The 14072-nt window shown below is 51.6% G+C and overlaps 1 protein-coding gene across 5 annotated transcripts in view; it reads left to right on the top strand.

Moving 5' to 3' along the window:
• Positions 1-14072, top strand: part of ZNF592 (zinc finger protein 592) — a 46564-nt gene extending 32492 nt beyond the window's left edge. For all 5 annotated transcript variants that reach the window (XM_045067302.1, XM_045067306.1, XM_045067303.1 and 2 more), the window contains 7 exons: positions 3700-3878; positions 9345-9521; positions 9774-9933; positions 10049-10336; positions 10555-10667; positions 11231-11366; positions 12731-14072. In XM_045067302.1, coding sequence (XP_044923237.1) covers positions 3700-3878; positions 9345-9521; positions 9774-9933; positions 10049-10336; positions 10555-10667; positions 11231-11366; positions 12731-13222 — 1545 coding nt within the window. In that variant the 3' untranslated portion in view covers positions 13223-14072. The remainder of the gene's footprint in view (positions 1-3699; positions 3879-9344; positions 9522-9773; positions 9934-10048; positions 10337-10554; positions 10668-11230; positions 11367-12730) is intronic.

Below are 14072 nucleotides of genomic sequence, written 5' to 3'. Positions count from 1 at the left end.
CCTCCTGCCCCTGGCAACCACCCTCCTGCTTTCTGTTTCTATGAATTTGACTCCACGTGCCTCACACAGTGGAATCACACAGTACTTGTTTTTCTGTGGCTGGCTAATTGCATTTAGCATAATGTCCTCAAGGCTCACCTCTACTGTGGCTTGTGACTGGACTTCCTTCCTTTTCAAGGCTGAATAATAGTCCATTGTGTGTTTATATCCCATTTTGTATATCCACTCACCCGTGGATAGATGCTAGGCTTGCTTCCGCATCTTGGGGATTGCTTGAGTAATGCTGCTTTGAACACAGTGTCCAAGTGTCCTGCTTTCAGTTGTTCCAGGTACGTACTCAGAAGTGCAATGGCTAGATCATATCGTAACTATTTTTAATTTTTGAGGAACCACCCTCTTCCCCCGCACACAGTGGCTGCACCATTTCACATTCCTGCCAACAGAGTGCGAGGGTTCCAATTTCTCCACATCCTCGCCGACACCTGTGGTTTTCTGTTTTGTCTGTCTGTTGGTTTGCTTGCCTTCGGCAATAGGCACCCCAATGGGCAAGGTAGCCTCCTCTGTTGTTCTTATAATGAACTCACTGGGTTTCACGTGTGTGGTATGTTTGGGTTAGGTGCTTTTCCGTGGTCAGGCTGTTTCCTCTTCGGTCGTGGAGTCCCCTCATGCTGGCTCCTACATCCTGGGAACATGTGAACCCATGAAGCCTGAGAAGCTTCCTTACTTTTCAGTCCCAACAAGGTGTCCTGGGTGCATTTCCTGTGCTAAACGTGGCATCAGCCATCCTTCCAAAGAGCCAGGTGTCTTGTGGTGAGGAATAGTATTTGATGTCACATTCTGGGTACCAGGGATGCTTGGGCATATCTGCTGCTAGGCCTTTGCGGTGGCCAGAGCTGAGAAGTGTATGTTTTTATTGTATTTATTTATTTATTGGAAAAGTTTTATTTATTTATGTAATTTCTACAGTCAGTGTAGGGCTCAAACTCATTAAAAACTCATGACCATGATATCAAGAGTTGCATGTTCTTCCAACTGAGGCAGCCCGGCACCTCAGGAAGTATATGTATTTAAAAAAAAAAAAAAGAAAAATTTTACTTTCAAGTGGATAGATAAAATCTTTAAATATATATATATATATATATTTTACTCGAGAGAGAGGATGAGTGAGCAGGAGAGAGCACAGGCGGGCTGGGGGGTAGGTGAGGGGAGAAAAGTGGGCTCCCTTGCTGAGCAGGGAGATGACACATGGCTCGATCCCAGGACCCTGAGATCCTGAGCTGAGCTGAAGGCAGACAGACGCTTCCCTAACTGAGCCATCCAGGTGCCTCGGAAATATAAGGTTCTTAAAAAGAAGAAAGTGGGTGGAGCACATGACTCTTGGTCTTGGGGTTGTGAGTTTGAATCCCATATGAGGCATAGAGCCTACTTTAAAAAAAACAGGGAAGAAAAATCACGAGTATTCACTGGTATTCAAATGTAAAATTATGGAGTTTTTATGTAACTGATTTTATACTGAAAATCTTGGTTCTTAAGATTTTCCTACCACACATACATATATATGCCCAAATTTTGAAGTATTAATATCAATTTTTTTTAACATCTAAGGCAACTACATAAAGTTGAGGGTGTATTTGCAGTTCTTTCTGGTCTTAGAATAGATCACATTAAGGATATATCAGTCAAAATACTGCATTTTAAAGGTCACTGGGAACAAGTGTTTTTTCTATATGGTTATGTCACCAGCTCGATATGCTGTTGGCTTATTTAGTTTCTGTTTTTCAATTTTTAGGGAATGTTTTTGTTTTTCTCCTTTAATTACATATATATATATATGTAAATATATATATAAATCTTATATATGTAAATATATATTTATTTATTTATATTTATTTTAAGATTTATTTGAGGGAGAAAGAGAGTGAGAGTGTGTACGCATGTGCATGCCTGTCTGTGTGCTGGGGGGAGGGACTGAGAGCAAGGGAAAGAGAGAATCTTAAACACACTTCATGCTGAGCTCTGAGCCCTTTGGGGGGCTTGATCTCACAACCCTGCAATCAGGGTTGGGCTGAAATCAAGAGTTGGGCACTTAACCGACTGTGCCACCCAGGCATCCCAATTTTATGTAATGTAACCTCTTGACTCTTGGTTTCGGCTCCAGTCGTGATCTCAGGGTCGTGGGATTGAATCCACAGAAGCAGTGTGCAGTCTGCTTCCTCTCTCCCTCTCCCTCTGCCTCTCCCCCCTTATTTCTCCCCCTACCTCCCTCTCAAATAAATAAATCTTAAGAACAAAACCTTGGACCTGGTGACAGGTGTTGGAATTAAAAACAAAAACAACAAAAAGACACAAAGGCTTTTTATTATGGAATGTCCCAAACGTACGTAAAAGTGGCCAGAAAGGTAGAACAAGCTGTCTTTTAATAGTCGCCAGCTCCTGGCCCGTCTCGTTTTATGTATTTTCTCACCCATCCCTTCCTGCTCATGGATTATTTCTAAACAAATCCCTGCATCACTGGGTCTGTAATAGTTCTGTATTATCTTTAAAGTATGAGGTTTTCCTCACAAAGAACGTGGATATAATATCATGACATCTCGAAGCTAATAATAATGATAATCTCTTATTATTATCAGACCTTAATACCAAGTGTCAAATGTCCTGAAGTCATTGTCAGGTTAGTGCTCAGATAGCTCTGAGCGTCTCGTCTCTCTCTGCAGTTGGCTTGCTTGAATCAGGGTCTAAATAAGAGCTGTACACTGCAATGTGGACCTTTCTCTTAAACTTCCTTTAATCTCTAAGTTTCCTTTTTCTGTTTTCCCCTTGAAATCTATTTGTTGAAAAAACTGGGCTGTGTGTCCTGTAGAGGCCCATGTTCTGGATTTTGCTCTTCCCGTCCTCCTTAATGACTTGTCCCTCTAAGCACCTCCCCTGGGCCCAGGTCAGTGGCTCCCACAGTGAAGAGCGAGCACAGTGGTCCCCTTTTGACCCAGAAGGGCCTCCGCTGACGCAGGCGCCCTCGAGGTCTGCTGCTTCCCCCGGGCTGTCTTGCTGTGCCCACCAGAGCAGTGCGGGCTGCCCGACTTCTCCCCCTTGCTTTTCTCCCGAGTCTGGGAGTGAAGGAGCTGTTGCCTACTCCACCCTTTCCTGCGGGCATGTGTGGTCAGCCCGCTCAGGGCAGTGGTTCAGGACACCCCCAACAGGGCTGAGGGCACGGACACTGGCAAGACCACTCAGCCCTCCTGCCCTGGGGGCTTCTGAGGGCCAATCAGGTCTGCTCTGGACGTCCCCGAGCCACGGGACTAGAGGTGTCCAGCACTGCCTCTGCTGAGCGAGAGCAGAGGGCCTAGTGGGTCTGGCAGTGTAGTGGGCTCTGACACTTGAAGACGTGCTTTTGGCCTCTGGAAAGGAAAAGCTGGTCTGCTCAGCCTGAGGGAAGGAACACTCCCCGTCCTAGAAGCAGGACTGATGTCTGGAAACATAACGTCAGTTCTGTCTCTGATGAATAAGGTGAGAGGCAAAGCTTGCTTGGGTGTATCAACACTTGGAACGAGGCCTGGGGGTGCCACATTTCCTGGGAGGGGTGGAAGAAAACATGGTGGTGGGACCCCGTGCGAGGAAAGCCAGACCGCCATGGTTGGCGAGCTGTGAGTCCGCAGCCCCCGTGGCTCCTGAGTGACTTGCTTTCCTGGTGTTTCTTCCTAGACTTGCCAGGTGTGCCAGATGCTGCTGCCCAACCAGTGCAGCTTCTGCGCCCACCAGCGGATCCACGCCCACAAGTCCCCCTACTGCTGCCCGGAGTGTGGGGCCCTCTGCCGCTCTGCCTACTTCCAGACCCACGTGAAGGAGAATTGCTTGCACTATGCCCGCAAGGTGGGCTACAGGTGGGTGCTGCCTGGCGTGCTGTCCTGGGCTGGCCCAGCGGCCGGTCCTTTCCTGGGTCTGAGCTCATTTCAGGATGAACTTTGGTCTTTAGAGTGCTGGGCCCCCAGCCTAGTAAGACAGGAATGTAAGTTGGTATTTAGGTGTTTTTATTTTTAGAGAACAAGGGGGATAGGTAGTAAGAATAGGAGTTAAAAAGAGTTAAACATGAAAAAGTACTTTTGAAGGGATGGTTTTGGGGATTAGTTTGGTTTTTAAAAGTGTATAAAGTTAATTTACTTACAGAGTTACTGTGTTTGGCATATTAAATTTGAAGTCCCATTACAATCATACATTGACTAATTGCAGTACTTTCGGATGTTCTCAGTTTCCATTAGCAACTGGAACTGCAAGGTACAGAAGCCTTCAGTATCTTTACGTTGAAGAATTTTTGTCCGTTTGTGAAAAAAAAGTGCACAACCTGAAAATGGAAAAATGATCAGCCTCATAGTAAAACCAAGAAAACTATTTTAAACTGAGTCTACTCCACCTGTCAAGTAAATGTAGGCAAGAAGTCATTTTCAGGAAAAAGATCAAAACGGGGAGAGAAACGCTCTCCCAAACACATTGATCTCTGACTTTTACAACCACTTGGTGAGGCTCCCTTTACTGACTTACTACATTCTGGAGTTTCTACATCTTCTGATGTTTTGACGTTACCACTTTCAGTTACCTGAAAATTAATTTTGGCTCGCAGACGGGGTGGAGGCATGGGGAGGTGCTGTGGGGACTCCCTGGCTTCTGTCCCCATGTAAGTACTTCCAAATGTAGACTAGCTTCTTTTGCATGTTATGGGAAATGGAGAACACACCAGAGATGGGTTACTCAGTAGAGCCCTGGCTGCTGTGCTGCAGAGGGGTGTGGCTTGGTAGCATCCTAGCTCAGTGTTTTTTGTTGTTTTTTTTTATTTAAGTCATTTCTGGCCCCAACGTGGAGCTCAAACCTACAACCCTGAGATCAGGAGTCACAGGCTTCACTCACCGAGCCAGCTGGGTGCCCCCCGCCAGGTCACATTTTTTAAACCAAACACCTGAACGTGTGTTTTTACAGTATTACATAACATTTGAAAGTACCTTTCCAACTGTGACTTAAGCATGTGCTGCTGGTTTCAAGATCAAGTCCAATCCACTAAAAATGCAAGCAGTACTTAAATTTTTATCTTTGGATTTTGAATCCAAGAAGTTTCCAATGATGCAGATACATAGATAGGTCACGAGAGAGATAGATCATGAACAGGGGAGACAGGAGAGGGAGAAGCAGTCTGAGCAGGGAGCCTGATGCAGGGCTCAATCCCAGGACCCTGGGATCATGACCTGAACTGAAGGCAGAGGCTTAACAGACTGAGTCACCCAGGCGCCCTGGTCTTTGGTCTTTTTTTTTTAATTTGTCAGAGAGAGAGCGCGAGCAAGCGCAGGCAGACAGAGGTGGAGAGAGAAGCAGACTCTCCGCTGAGCAAGGAGCCCGATGTGGACTCGATCCCAGGATGCTGGGATTATGACCCAGTGTCATGATCCCAAAAGGCAGCTGCTTAACCAACTGAGCCACCCAGGCGTCCCTGGTCTTTGGTCTTTTAATTCAGTATTTTATTTTACTTTCATCTGCAAGAGAGTAAAAAGAAACAGTGTCTCAAAAGCGATTCAGTTTTTCAAGGCTTTTTTTCTTTTTTCTTTTTTTTAACGATTATTTATTTGAGAGAGAGACAGAGGGAGCAGGGGAGGGGCAGAGGGAGAGGGAGAAGCAGATTACCCCTAAGTGGGGAGCTGGATTCGGGGCTCGATCCCAGTACCCTGTTGGACACCTAACCGATTGAGCCACCCAGATGCCCCTGTCAGGCCTTTTTGTACGGAATGTCCGACAAAAGAGTAACGTGATTCAGCTGCGGGGGCGGCTTACTGGAGCTGTTGGCATTCCAGCCTTCAGAGGCCCGTGGTTGAACTCAGGAGGCGTATGCACAAGGTATAGTCTCGGTCGTGCTTAAGAGCTTCGCTATTAGCATGTATTTTTTGTATCACTTTTATTTAGACACATAGCACACATTCACCCATGTAAAGTGTACATAGTTTTCAGTGTATTTACAGAGTTGTTCATTATCACAACCAATTTTATTTTTATTTATTTTTATTTTTTATTTATTTTTTTTAAGATTTTATTTATTTATCAGAGAGAGAGAGGGGGAGAGCGAGCGAGCACAGGCAGACAGAATGGCAGGCAGAGGGAGAAGCAGGCTCCCTGCCGAGCAAGGAGCCTGATGTGGGACTCGATCCCAGGACGCTGGGATCATGACCTGAGCCGAAGGCAGCTGCTTAACCAACTGAGCCACCCAGGCGTCCCTATCACAACCAATTTTAGAACATTCTCTTCATTCCAGAAGAAACTCCGTTTTATAACCCTTCCATTTCTCCCTCCCTCAGCTATCACTACTTTATTTTCTGCTTCATATATTTGTTTCTTTTGGACATTTCACAGAAAAGGAATCATAGGATCTGTAGTTTTAGCCAAGATTCACCCCTGTTATGTCAAGAGGTCGCTCCTTTGTTACGGCGGAGTGATGCTCCCCGTCTTTAGATACCACAGTTCACGCATCCCTTTACCAGCTGATAAAAACTTGGGGTTCCACCTTTCTGCCGTTATGATAGTGCCCTGATGAACACTGATGTGTCAGTTGTGGTGTGGATGCAAATTTTCCGTTCTTTTGGGCCGACACTTGGGAGTTGAAGAGCGCGGGACTACCTGGTAACTCTGTTTAACTTTTTGAGGAACTGCCAGACTATTTTCAGAAGTGGTTGTACCGTTTCTGTCTCCCTACCAGCCAGCAGATGAGATTTGTGATTTCTCTGCCTCCTTGCTGGCATTGTGCATCTGACTGCTGATGACGGCCATCCCTGTGGCTGTGAAGTGGTGTCTGGTTAGGGTTTTGATTTACATTTTCTCAGTGGCTCCCTGCGCTGAGTATCTTTTCTGTTCGGTATTTTCTTTGGAGAAATGTCTATTTGCCTGGTTTTTAATTGGGTTATTTATTAACTTACTATTGAGTTGTAAGAGTTCTTTGTCCATTCTGGATGTAAGTCCCTTGTCAGATACGTGACGTGCAAATATCTCCTGTTCTGTGGGTGTTACATTTCGGTGAATTTTCAGTGTTCCTGTGCTCCATTTATTATTGAGTTCTACTACAGAGTCTTACAATCTTACTTAGTTTTGTGTTATTTTTGCTTTTCTCGAAGACATTATCAAAGTACATTTTATGTGTTTTATGTGTAGGTACTTCATGTAAAATGTATATATATGTTATATATACAGTTTAGAATTGTGTAAATTTTTCTGCTCTTTGGTGAAAATTTGGGGAGTGGCCAGTGATGTCGTAAAGGAGCAAGTTTGAACTATTCTTAATGATCTGTCATTTTTAAAAATTATTTGTGATTATTAGGACAATCAAGTATTTTACTCCTCTTTGTCTTTTCTAAAACTTTACATATTTCATGGTATATAATTCTGTAATTGTGTATCTTCTCTTTAAAAAATTGGTGTAAAGAGTTCTGTCTTGGGGTCAGATTTCTCTTCCCACTTCTTCATCAATTTGTAAACCGTACTTGACTTGGTCTTTCACTGACACGGTGTGGGTTCTTTCACTCCCAGAGTTCTTACTTTCCATGGGGCTTCTTTGCAGAGTGTCTCCTCAGTACATAGAAGGGGTTTTTAGCCGCATTTTTTTTTTTTTAAGATTTTATTTATTTATTTGACAGAGAGAAATTACAAGTACACTGAGAGGCAGGCAGAGAGAGAGAGAGAAGGAAGCAGGCTCCCTGCTGAGCAGAGAGCCCGATGCGGGACTTGATCCCAGGACCCTGAGATCATGATCTGAGCCGAAGGCAGCGGCTTAACCCACTGAGCCACCCAGGCGCCCCTTTAGCCGCATTTTTGAAGCACGTGTTTATACTGCCCCTGCTGATGTCTGGTCAACTTGTACAAGGAAGGCCACTTAAGCTTCCTTACACGGATCAGGTCTACTTGGCCACTTCGGATGAATTTGGAAATATGTGGATTTTCTTTTCTCCCCACGATACTTGTGGTGTAGAAGTACTTTTGTGTGCTAGAAGTTGGTCACTATTTTGTTTAGGGGAGAGAAAAGAAAATATAATTAAGTAGCTCGTGTGGAAACTCTAAAGCACGTACAAGTTTAGTGATGAGCGCACATCAGAGGTCATCGCACACAGCTTTCTGCAGGTGCTCCTCATAGCTAATTAAATTTGCAAAGGGGGTTCCCTGTGTCCCCCCACCCCCCAGATACACAGAAAAGGAGGAAAAACGAAAAGGACCAGGCGGGATTCTGTGGTGATGTTGGTGCACAGTATCACCTGTGCTCCAGCCTGTGATGTTGGAGCTCAGGCTTGGGGAGTGAATGGAAGGGCTGTATTTGGGAGTCAGAGGGTCTGTAAGTGAAGGCATGTCCTTTTCTTCAGTAATGCAACAGCCTCTCTTCTCAGTCTTACTGGGATGTTGGGGTTATGGGGTCAGGCAATACTGCAACAAGCGGGGGGCTCCCAGTTACCTCGAGGGGAGTGGCTGGGCTCGGGGAGGCGGTTTCCTCATGTGGGGGAGATGGGGCTCTCTGTGTGTGGGCAGGAGGAAAGAAGGAGCGGGCGAGAGGGTCTAGGGCCTGGAGTGGATGGAGAATGGCATGTTGGTCACAGGCTTGTGGGACTGCGGAAGGGGAAGGCCAGTTAGAGAGAGAGGTTGTGAAGTTGGCAGAAGAGTCCGGCCTCGGTTTCAGAAACAAGTGCTTTGATATAGTTCATGCATGATCCAAACAGTGTATTTGCTAAACGGTGTTTGGAAAACACAGCCTAGGCCTTCGGAGTCCCATGGTCTGGAGCTATACCGGCTGTGCCTGACTGTTGAGTTTGACGTGTGGCCAGCGTGACCGGCCGCTGTGTTTTATTGTATTAATTTAAATCTCCGTAGCCACATGGCCAGTACAGTGTGGAACATTCCTGCGGTCAGCACAGGTTCCCCTGGACTGTTCTGCCCCAGAGGATTCCGTCCTGGGTTTTGAGGCTGCGTGTTTTCCTGTGCTTGTGGCTCAGGCCTGCCTGGCATCTCCCAGTCACACTTTGCGTGAAGCGGCCGTCCCCGCTCACTTGGTAGCAGCCAGTGGGAAGGCCCAGGCTCCTGTGGCCTCCTGCACCCCTGCGGTGGTGTTGTGCTTCAAAGGATTTGGTTTATATTCTCTTGGGACCATTCCCCTCCCTCTCTATTCCCGCCAGCATAGCCGTGGGTGTGGTGGCTGCAGACAGGCTCTCAGCGTGCATGTGTGAAGGATGGTGGGGGAGCCCCCCCCCCCCCAAGATGGCTCTGCTCCTGCCCTCCGTCCTCCTCCCCCAGCACAACTTCTGGATCTCATGCACCTCCCACACCCCCACCACCCTGTCCAGGTGCGTGCACTGTGGGGTCGTCCACCTGACCTTGGCCTTGCTGAAAAGCCACATCCAGGAGCGACACTGCCAGGTTTTCCATAAGTGTGCGTTCTGCCCCATGGCCTTCAAGACTGCCAGCAGCACCGCGGACCACAGCGCCGCCCAGCACCCCACCCAGCCTCACAGACCCTCCCAGTGAGTGTGATGCGGGGCCGGCAGGCCTGTGGGGTGGAGCTGAGTGGCCGGGGCACTCTGGGGAAGGTGTTAGGATGGACCAGGGAGCTGGGGCTGCCCGGGGTTCACTGCATGCATCCCCAGGCAGGGGAGTAGCCACGTCGGCTCAGAGCAGTGCTTTCCCAAACCTGAGCCTGGTACAGAGAATGGAGATGGGGCGAAGGTTCCGTGGCCAGAGCCCGGCCCCTCACTCCCTGGGCCTTGTCTCTCCAGGCTCATTTATAAGTGCTCCTGTGAAATGATCTTCAACAAGAAGAGGCACATTCAGCAGCATTTTTACCAGAACGCCAGCAAGACGCAGGTGGGCGTCTTCAAGTGCCCTGAGTGCCCACTTCTGTTCCTGCAGAAGCCAGAGTTGATGCAGCACGTCAAGGTGGGGTGCCCCGGGGAAGGAGGCTGGGGAGGAGGGCATGCGCCTCAGGCCCCGGGGGTCTGACTCTGTGCCTCTTTCCCCTTACCCAGTCAGTAATCGCTCTCCCCATCCCCAGAGCACCCACGGTGTTCCCCGAAACGTGGACGAGCTGTCAAGCCTCCAGTCTTCATCGGACACGTCCTCAAGCCACCCCGGCTCTCGAGTTCCCACCGAGCCCCCAGCCACGACCGTGGCTGCTCGGGGCAGCTCCCTGCCTTCGAGCCGCTGGGGCAGGCCTGAGGCCCATCGCAGGGCCGAGGCCAGGCCCCGGCTGAGGAACACTGGCTGGACGTGCCAGGAGTGCCAGGAGTGGGTTCCTGATCGGGAGAATTATGTGTCCCACATGAAGAAGAGCCACGGTCGGGTAAGTGTCGGCGCGTGGTCCCCGGGTAGTGCCAGAGTCCTGGACTTCTGTCCTGTGGGGTCAGAGCCCCCTTATGTGGTGGACCCCTTAGGGTGCCCGGGGCTTTGGGCAGGGTGGGTCCCACAGAGCCGAGGGCTTTCTGCCTGTACCGCCCGCGTACAAAGACCCCCGGAGCGGTCCTAGAGTTCTGATGCTTTGCGTCCTGTCGTCTCCCGCAGGCGTTGAAGCGGTACCCGTGTCGGCAGTGTGAGCAGTCCTTCCACACCCCGAACAGCCTGCGCAAACACATCCGCAACAACCACGACACAGTGAAGAAAGTCTATACTTGTGTGTGAGTGCTGGACGTGTGAGCCAGGAGGCCTGAGGTTCAAAAGGACTGTGGCCGGCACTGCTGGGGCTCTTCTCTGCTGTGAGATGAGGGAGGCGGGGGGCAGAAGCAGGAGAGAAGCAAGTTTCTCCTGGAAAGATACGGCGGCTCAGTCGGGAGGCCGGGCTGGTCGGGGACCAGCTTCTAGCCGCTGGTGGCCGCGGAGCCTTTCCCTTCCTACCTCCCTCACCCCAGTCTACACTGCCAGTCAGCATGACCAGCCCTGAGCTTTAGGAGGAGTGACAGTGATGGGACCCTGTGCCCCGTCTGGCCTCCCCCTTGCTGACCACTGGCCCAGCCTTGGGACCTCTGGGCAGTGATGGCAGGGAGTGGAGAGAGTCATAGCTCAGGGCCGGGACGAGCATTCTGACTTGCTGTTGTCGGCCACCTGGTGACTCCCAGCCAGCTCTCTCCCCAGGAGCCAGAAGCAGCAGCGTGCGCCTCACCTCCCTGCCAGTGTGCGTGGCCCCGCTAGGCTCCCTGGGGCCTGTCACCTTAGACCCTGTCTTCCGGCTATGCTCCCGCAGGTACTGCGCAGAGGACAGCCCGAGCTTTCCTCGGCCCTCCCTCCTGGAGAGCCACATCAGCCTTATGCATGGTATCAGAAACCCTGATTTGAGCCAGACGTCCAAAGTCAGACCTTCGGGTGGACATTCCCCTCAGGTGAGCAGGGGGCCCCTGCCCCTGGGAGTGACTTGCCCCGTGAGCGCGTCAAGTTGGCTGCAGGGGCCCATGTGTGACAGCAGCCATGGAGCCTGCAGCAGCAGCTTCCCTCCCCGCGGCTCATTCTCTAGTCCTGTGCGTGACCGCACACAGGTGAAGGACAGGGACACAGACCTGGGATCAGCCATTAGCCTTTTGCACCTGTGGCTTTCCTGTCCCTGGTGGACTCTGGAGTGGACCCACAGGTGCTGTGTCAAGCTGCTGCCGCCCCTCTAGTGCCGGGAGGAGTGGAGGGGGTGAGGGGTGCAGGGCTGAGGGTGGCAGCGCTCCCGAGTGTGTGTGCATGTGCACATGTGTGTCTCTCTCTCTCGCGCGCGCGCACACACACACACACACACACATTATGGGAGGAGTCAAACCTAGACTCCTGGGATCCTGGAGCACTGTACAGCAAGGGCTGTATGACACGAGCACTGTTCTGTGCCCTTGTCCCATTTCTGGTGAACCTGAGGAGCGACATGCTTTCCCCTCCTCACAGCTTGCTCTTCCCATGCCGGGGCAGGGAGGGCTGCTCCTCAGAGGATTGGGCATGTCTGGGAAACTCGGAGAGCTGCCTGAGGTTGCAGGGCATTTCTTCCTGGCTGCTTGGAGAAGGGCGTTGGTCAGCCAAAGGCTTTTCACACGTGGCAGGTGGGATGTCCGCTGACGTTTTGGGGGCGTCTGCCTGCGGTTGACATGCGCACCCCCACCCTCCAAATGCACATGCCCTTTGATCCAGTGGTTCTGTCCCTGGGATTGTTCTGTCTGACGCCCTTGGCCTCAGGCCTGAAGGGGTCCGCACCCCGCACCACAGGGCCGTGTGCCGTGCAACAACGCAGGAGCACAGCTCCATGTTGTGGGAGGGGACCGTTCGCCCCGCCGATGCTAGGTAGGGGCCCTCCTGGAGACAGCGGCCAGCCCGTGTCCTGAAGTAGGAAAAGTACACTGAAGCAAAGTGTGCATGGTCTCATTTTGTAAAAGGCAACAGCTTTCCCTTTGTGGGTGCACAGATGGTCTCTCGGGGAGCCGCAGAACCCAGGCCATGTGGCCTTCTCTGGTGGGCAGGTCCAGGGAGAGCTGGCCAAGAGGGACTTCTGCCTGTCCCACATCCTTGGAATGTGGTGCCACACGCATAAGTTACATGAGACAAAGCAAAAGCAAACCCAAAAACCTGAAAGAAACCAAATCTAAACCCACGGTTTGGGGCTGGGGCGAGCCTGGCTGGGGCGGGGCTCCTGGGAGTCCATGGGCGGCAGCGTTTGGGTATGGGGCTCCCGCTGGGCACGGGCTCTGCCCGACACCGCTCATGCCATGTCCCCTTGTAGGTGAGCCATCTGAAAAGACCAGGCAGCGGAGCCGGGGACGCTCCGGGCACCAGCAATGGCGCGGCCGTCTCTTCCACCAAAAGGCACAAGTCCCTGTTCCAGTGTGCGAAATGTAGCTTTGCCACAGACTCGGGGCTCGAGTTCCAGAGCCACATACCTCAGCACCAGGCGGACAGCTCCACGGCTCAGTGTCTCCTCTGCGGCCTGTGCTACACCTCGGCCAGCTCCCTCAGCCGCCACCTCTTCATCGTCCACAAGGTGAGAGACCAGGAGGAGGAGGAGGCGGCGGAGCCCGAGGAGGGCTCCGGGGAGGAGGTATCCATGGAGACCAGAGAGAACGGACTGGAAGAATGTGCCGGAGAGCCTTTGCTGGGCGACCCAGAGGCGAGATCGCGAGGCCCAGCTTCCGAGGAGGACGGTGCCCCAGATGCTCAGAGTCCAGCACAGGCCTCTCAGGACCAGGACAGCCCCGCTCCGTCCCCTCAGGTGTGACCGGAGGCTCTGCGGTGCGTGCGGTCGGGGTGCTGCCCCGGCGCGCCCCGTCTGCCATGTGGACAGTGGGGGAGAGAAGGCTCTGCCCCAGTGTGAGTGTGGCCGGCTGTGCCCTGGAGCCGTGTCTGCCCCGAGCTGCGGGGGGCTGGGCGTCTCCAGCCCCGGGAAATGTGCAGTCACCCAGGACCCTCCCAGCTCCGAATCTGCTTCTGTTATTTATGGCTTTGTGCTGCTTCTTGGTACCCCAACCCTTGTCTGTGTCCTTCCAACCCCAGGCTGCTTATGTGGCCCAGCCCCAACGCTGTCAACTCGGCTTGAAACCCCTCAGCACTGTGCTCTTCTGGGAGGCTCCTGCGTGCTGCCTTCAGCCGGGGCTCTGGTCGGAGCGCTCCTCCCTGCCTGCAGAGCCTGAGAAGGGGGATGCGGGTGCTGGCCGCCCCCCTTGGAGAGCTCGCCCAGGCTGGCTCGGTGAGGGCCCTCGATCGTTGCCCTTCCTTCCTGCCTTCTCTGATTCTTTCCCCTCCAAAGTCGTCCTGGAGAATGAATTGTCACTGGCTCCTCCCGTCTGTGTGGGTGGGAGGAAGTTCCGCAGCGTGCCTGTTTGGAACTCGGGAGAGCAGGTGGCGTGGCCAAGGGGGGCAGACCCTGTTGGAGGGAGCTGTGCGTCCTGGCTCTGCCGTGGTTCTGCCCTTCCTGACCTGCGGGGTTGGGGGCACACAGACGTTGGAATATTTGTACTCTTGCTCCTGTGCCATTAGAGAGGCTGCCGCCCCAGGCAGGCCAGCCCCTCCTCCTCTCGGCTACACTCATGTTGCTCAGACTATATTTCAAATAAAAAATCTTCTTACCA

The sequence above is a fragment of the Mustela putorius genome, unplaced genomic scaffold, assembly GCF_011764305.1.
Source record: "Mustela putorius furo isolate JIRA1106 unplaced genomic scaffold, ASM1176430v1.1 tig00003875_pilon_pilon_pilon, whole genome shotgun sequence".
Classification (NCBI taxonomy): Eukaryota; Metazoa; Chordata; class Mammalia; order Carnivora; family Mustelidae; genus Mustela; species Mustela putorius.
This window is presented reverse-complemented; position numbering and strand designations above follow the sequence as displayed.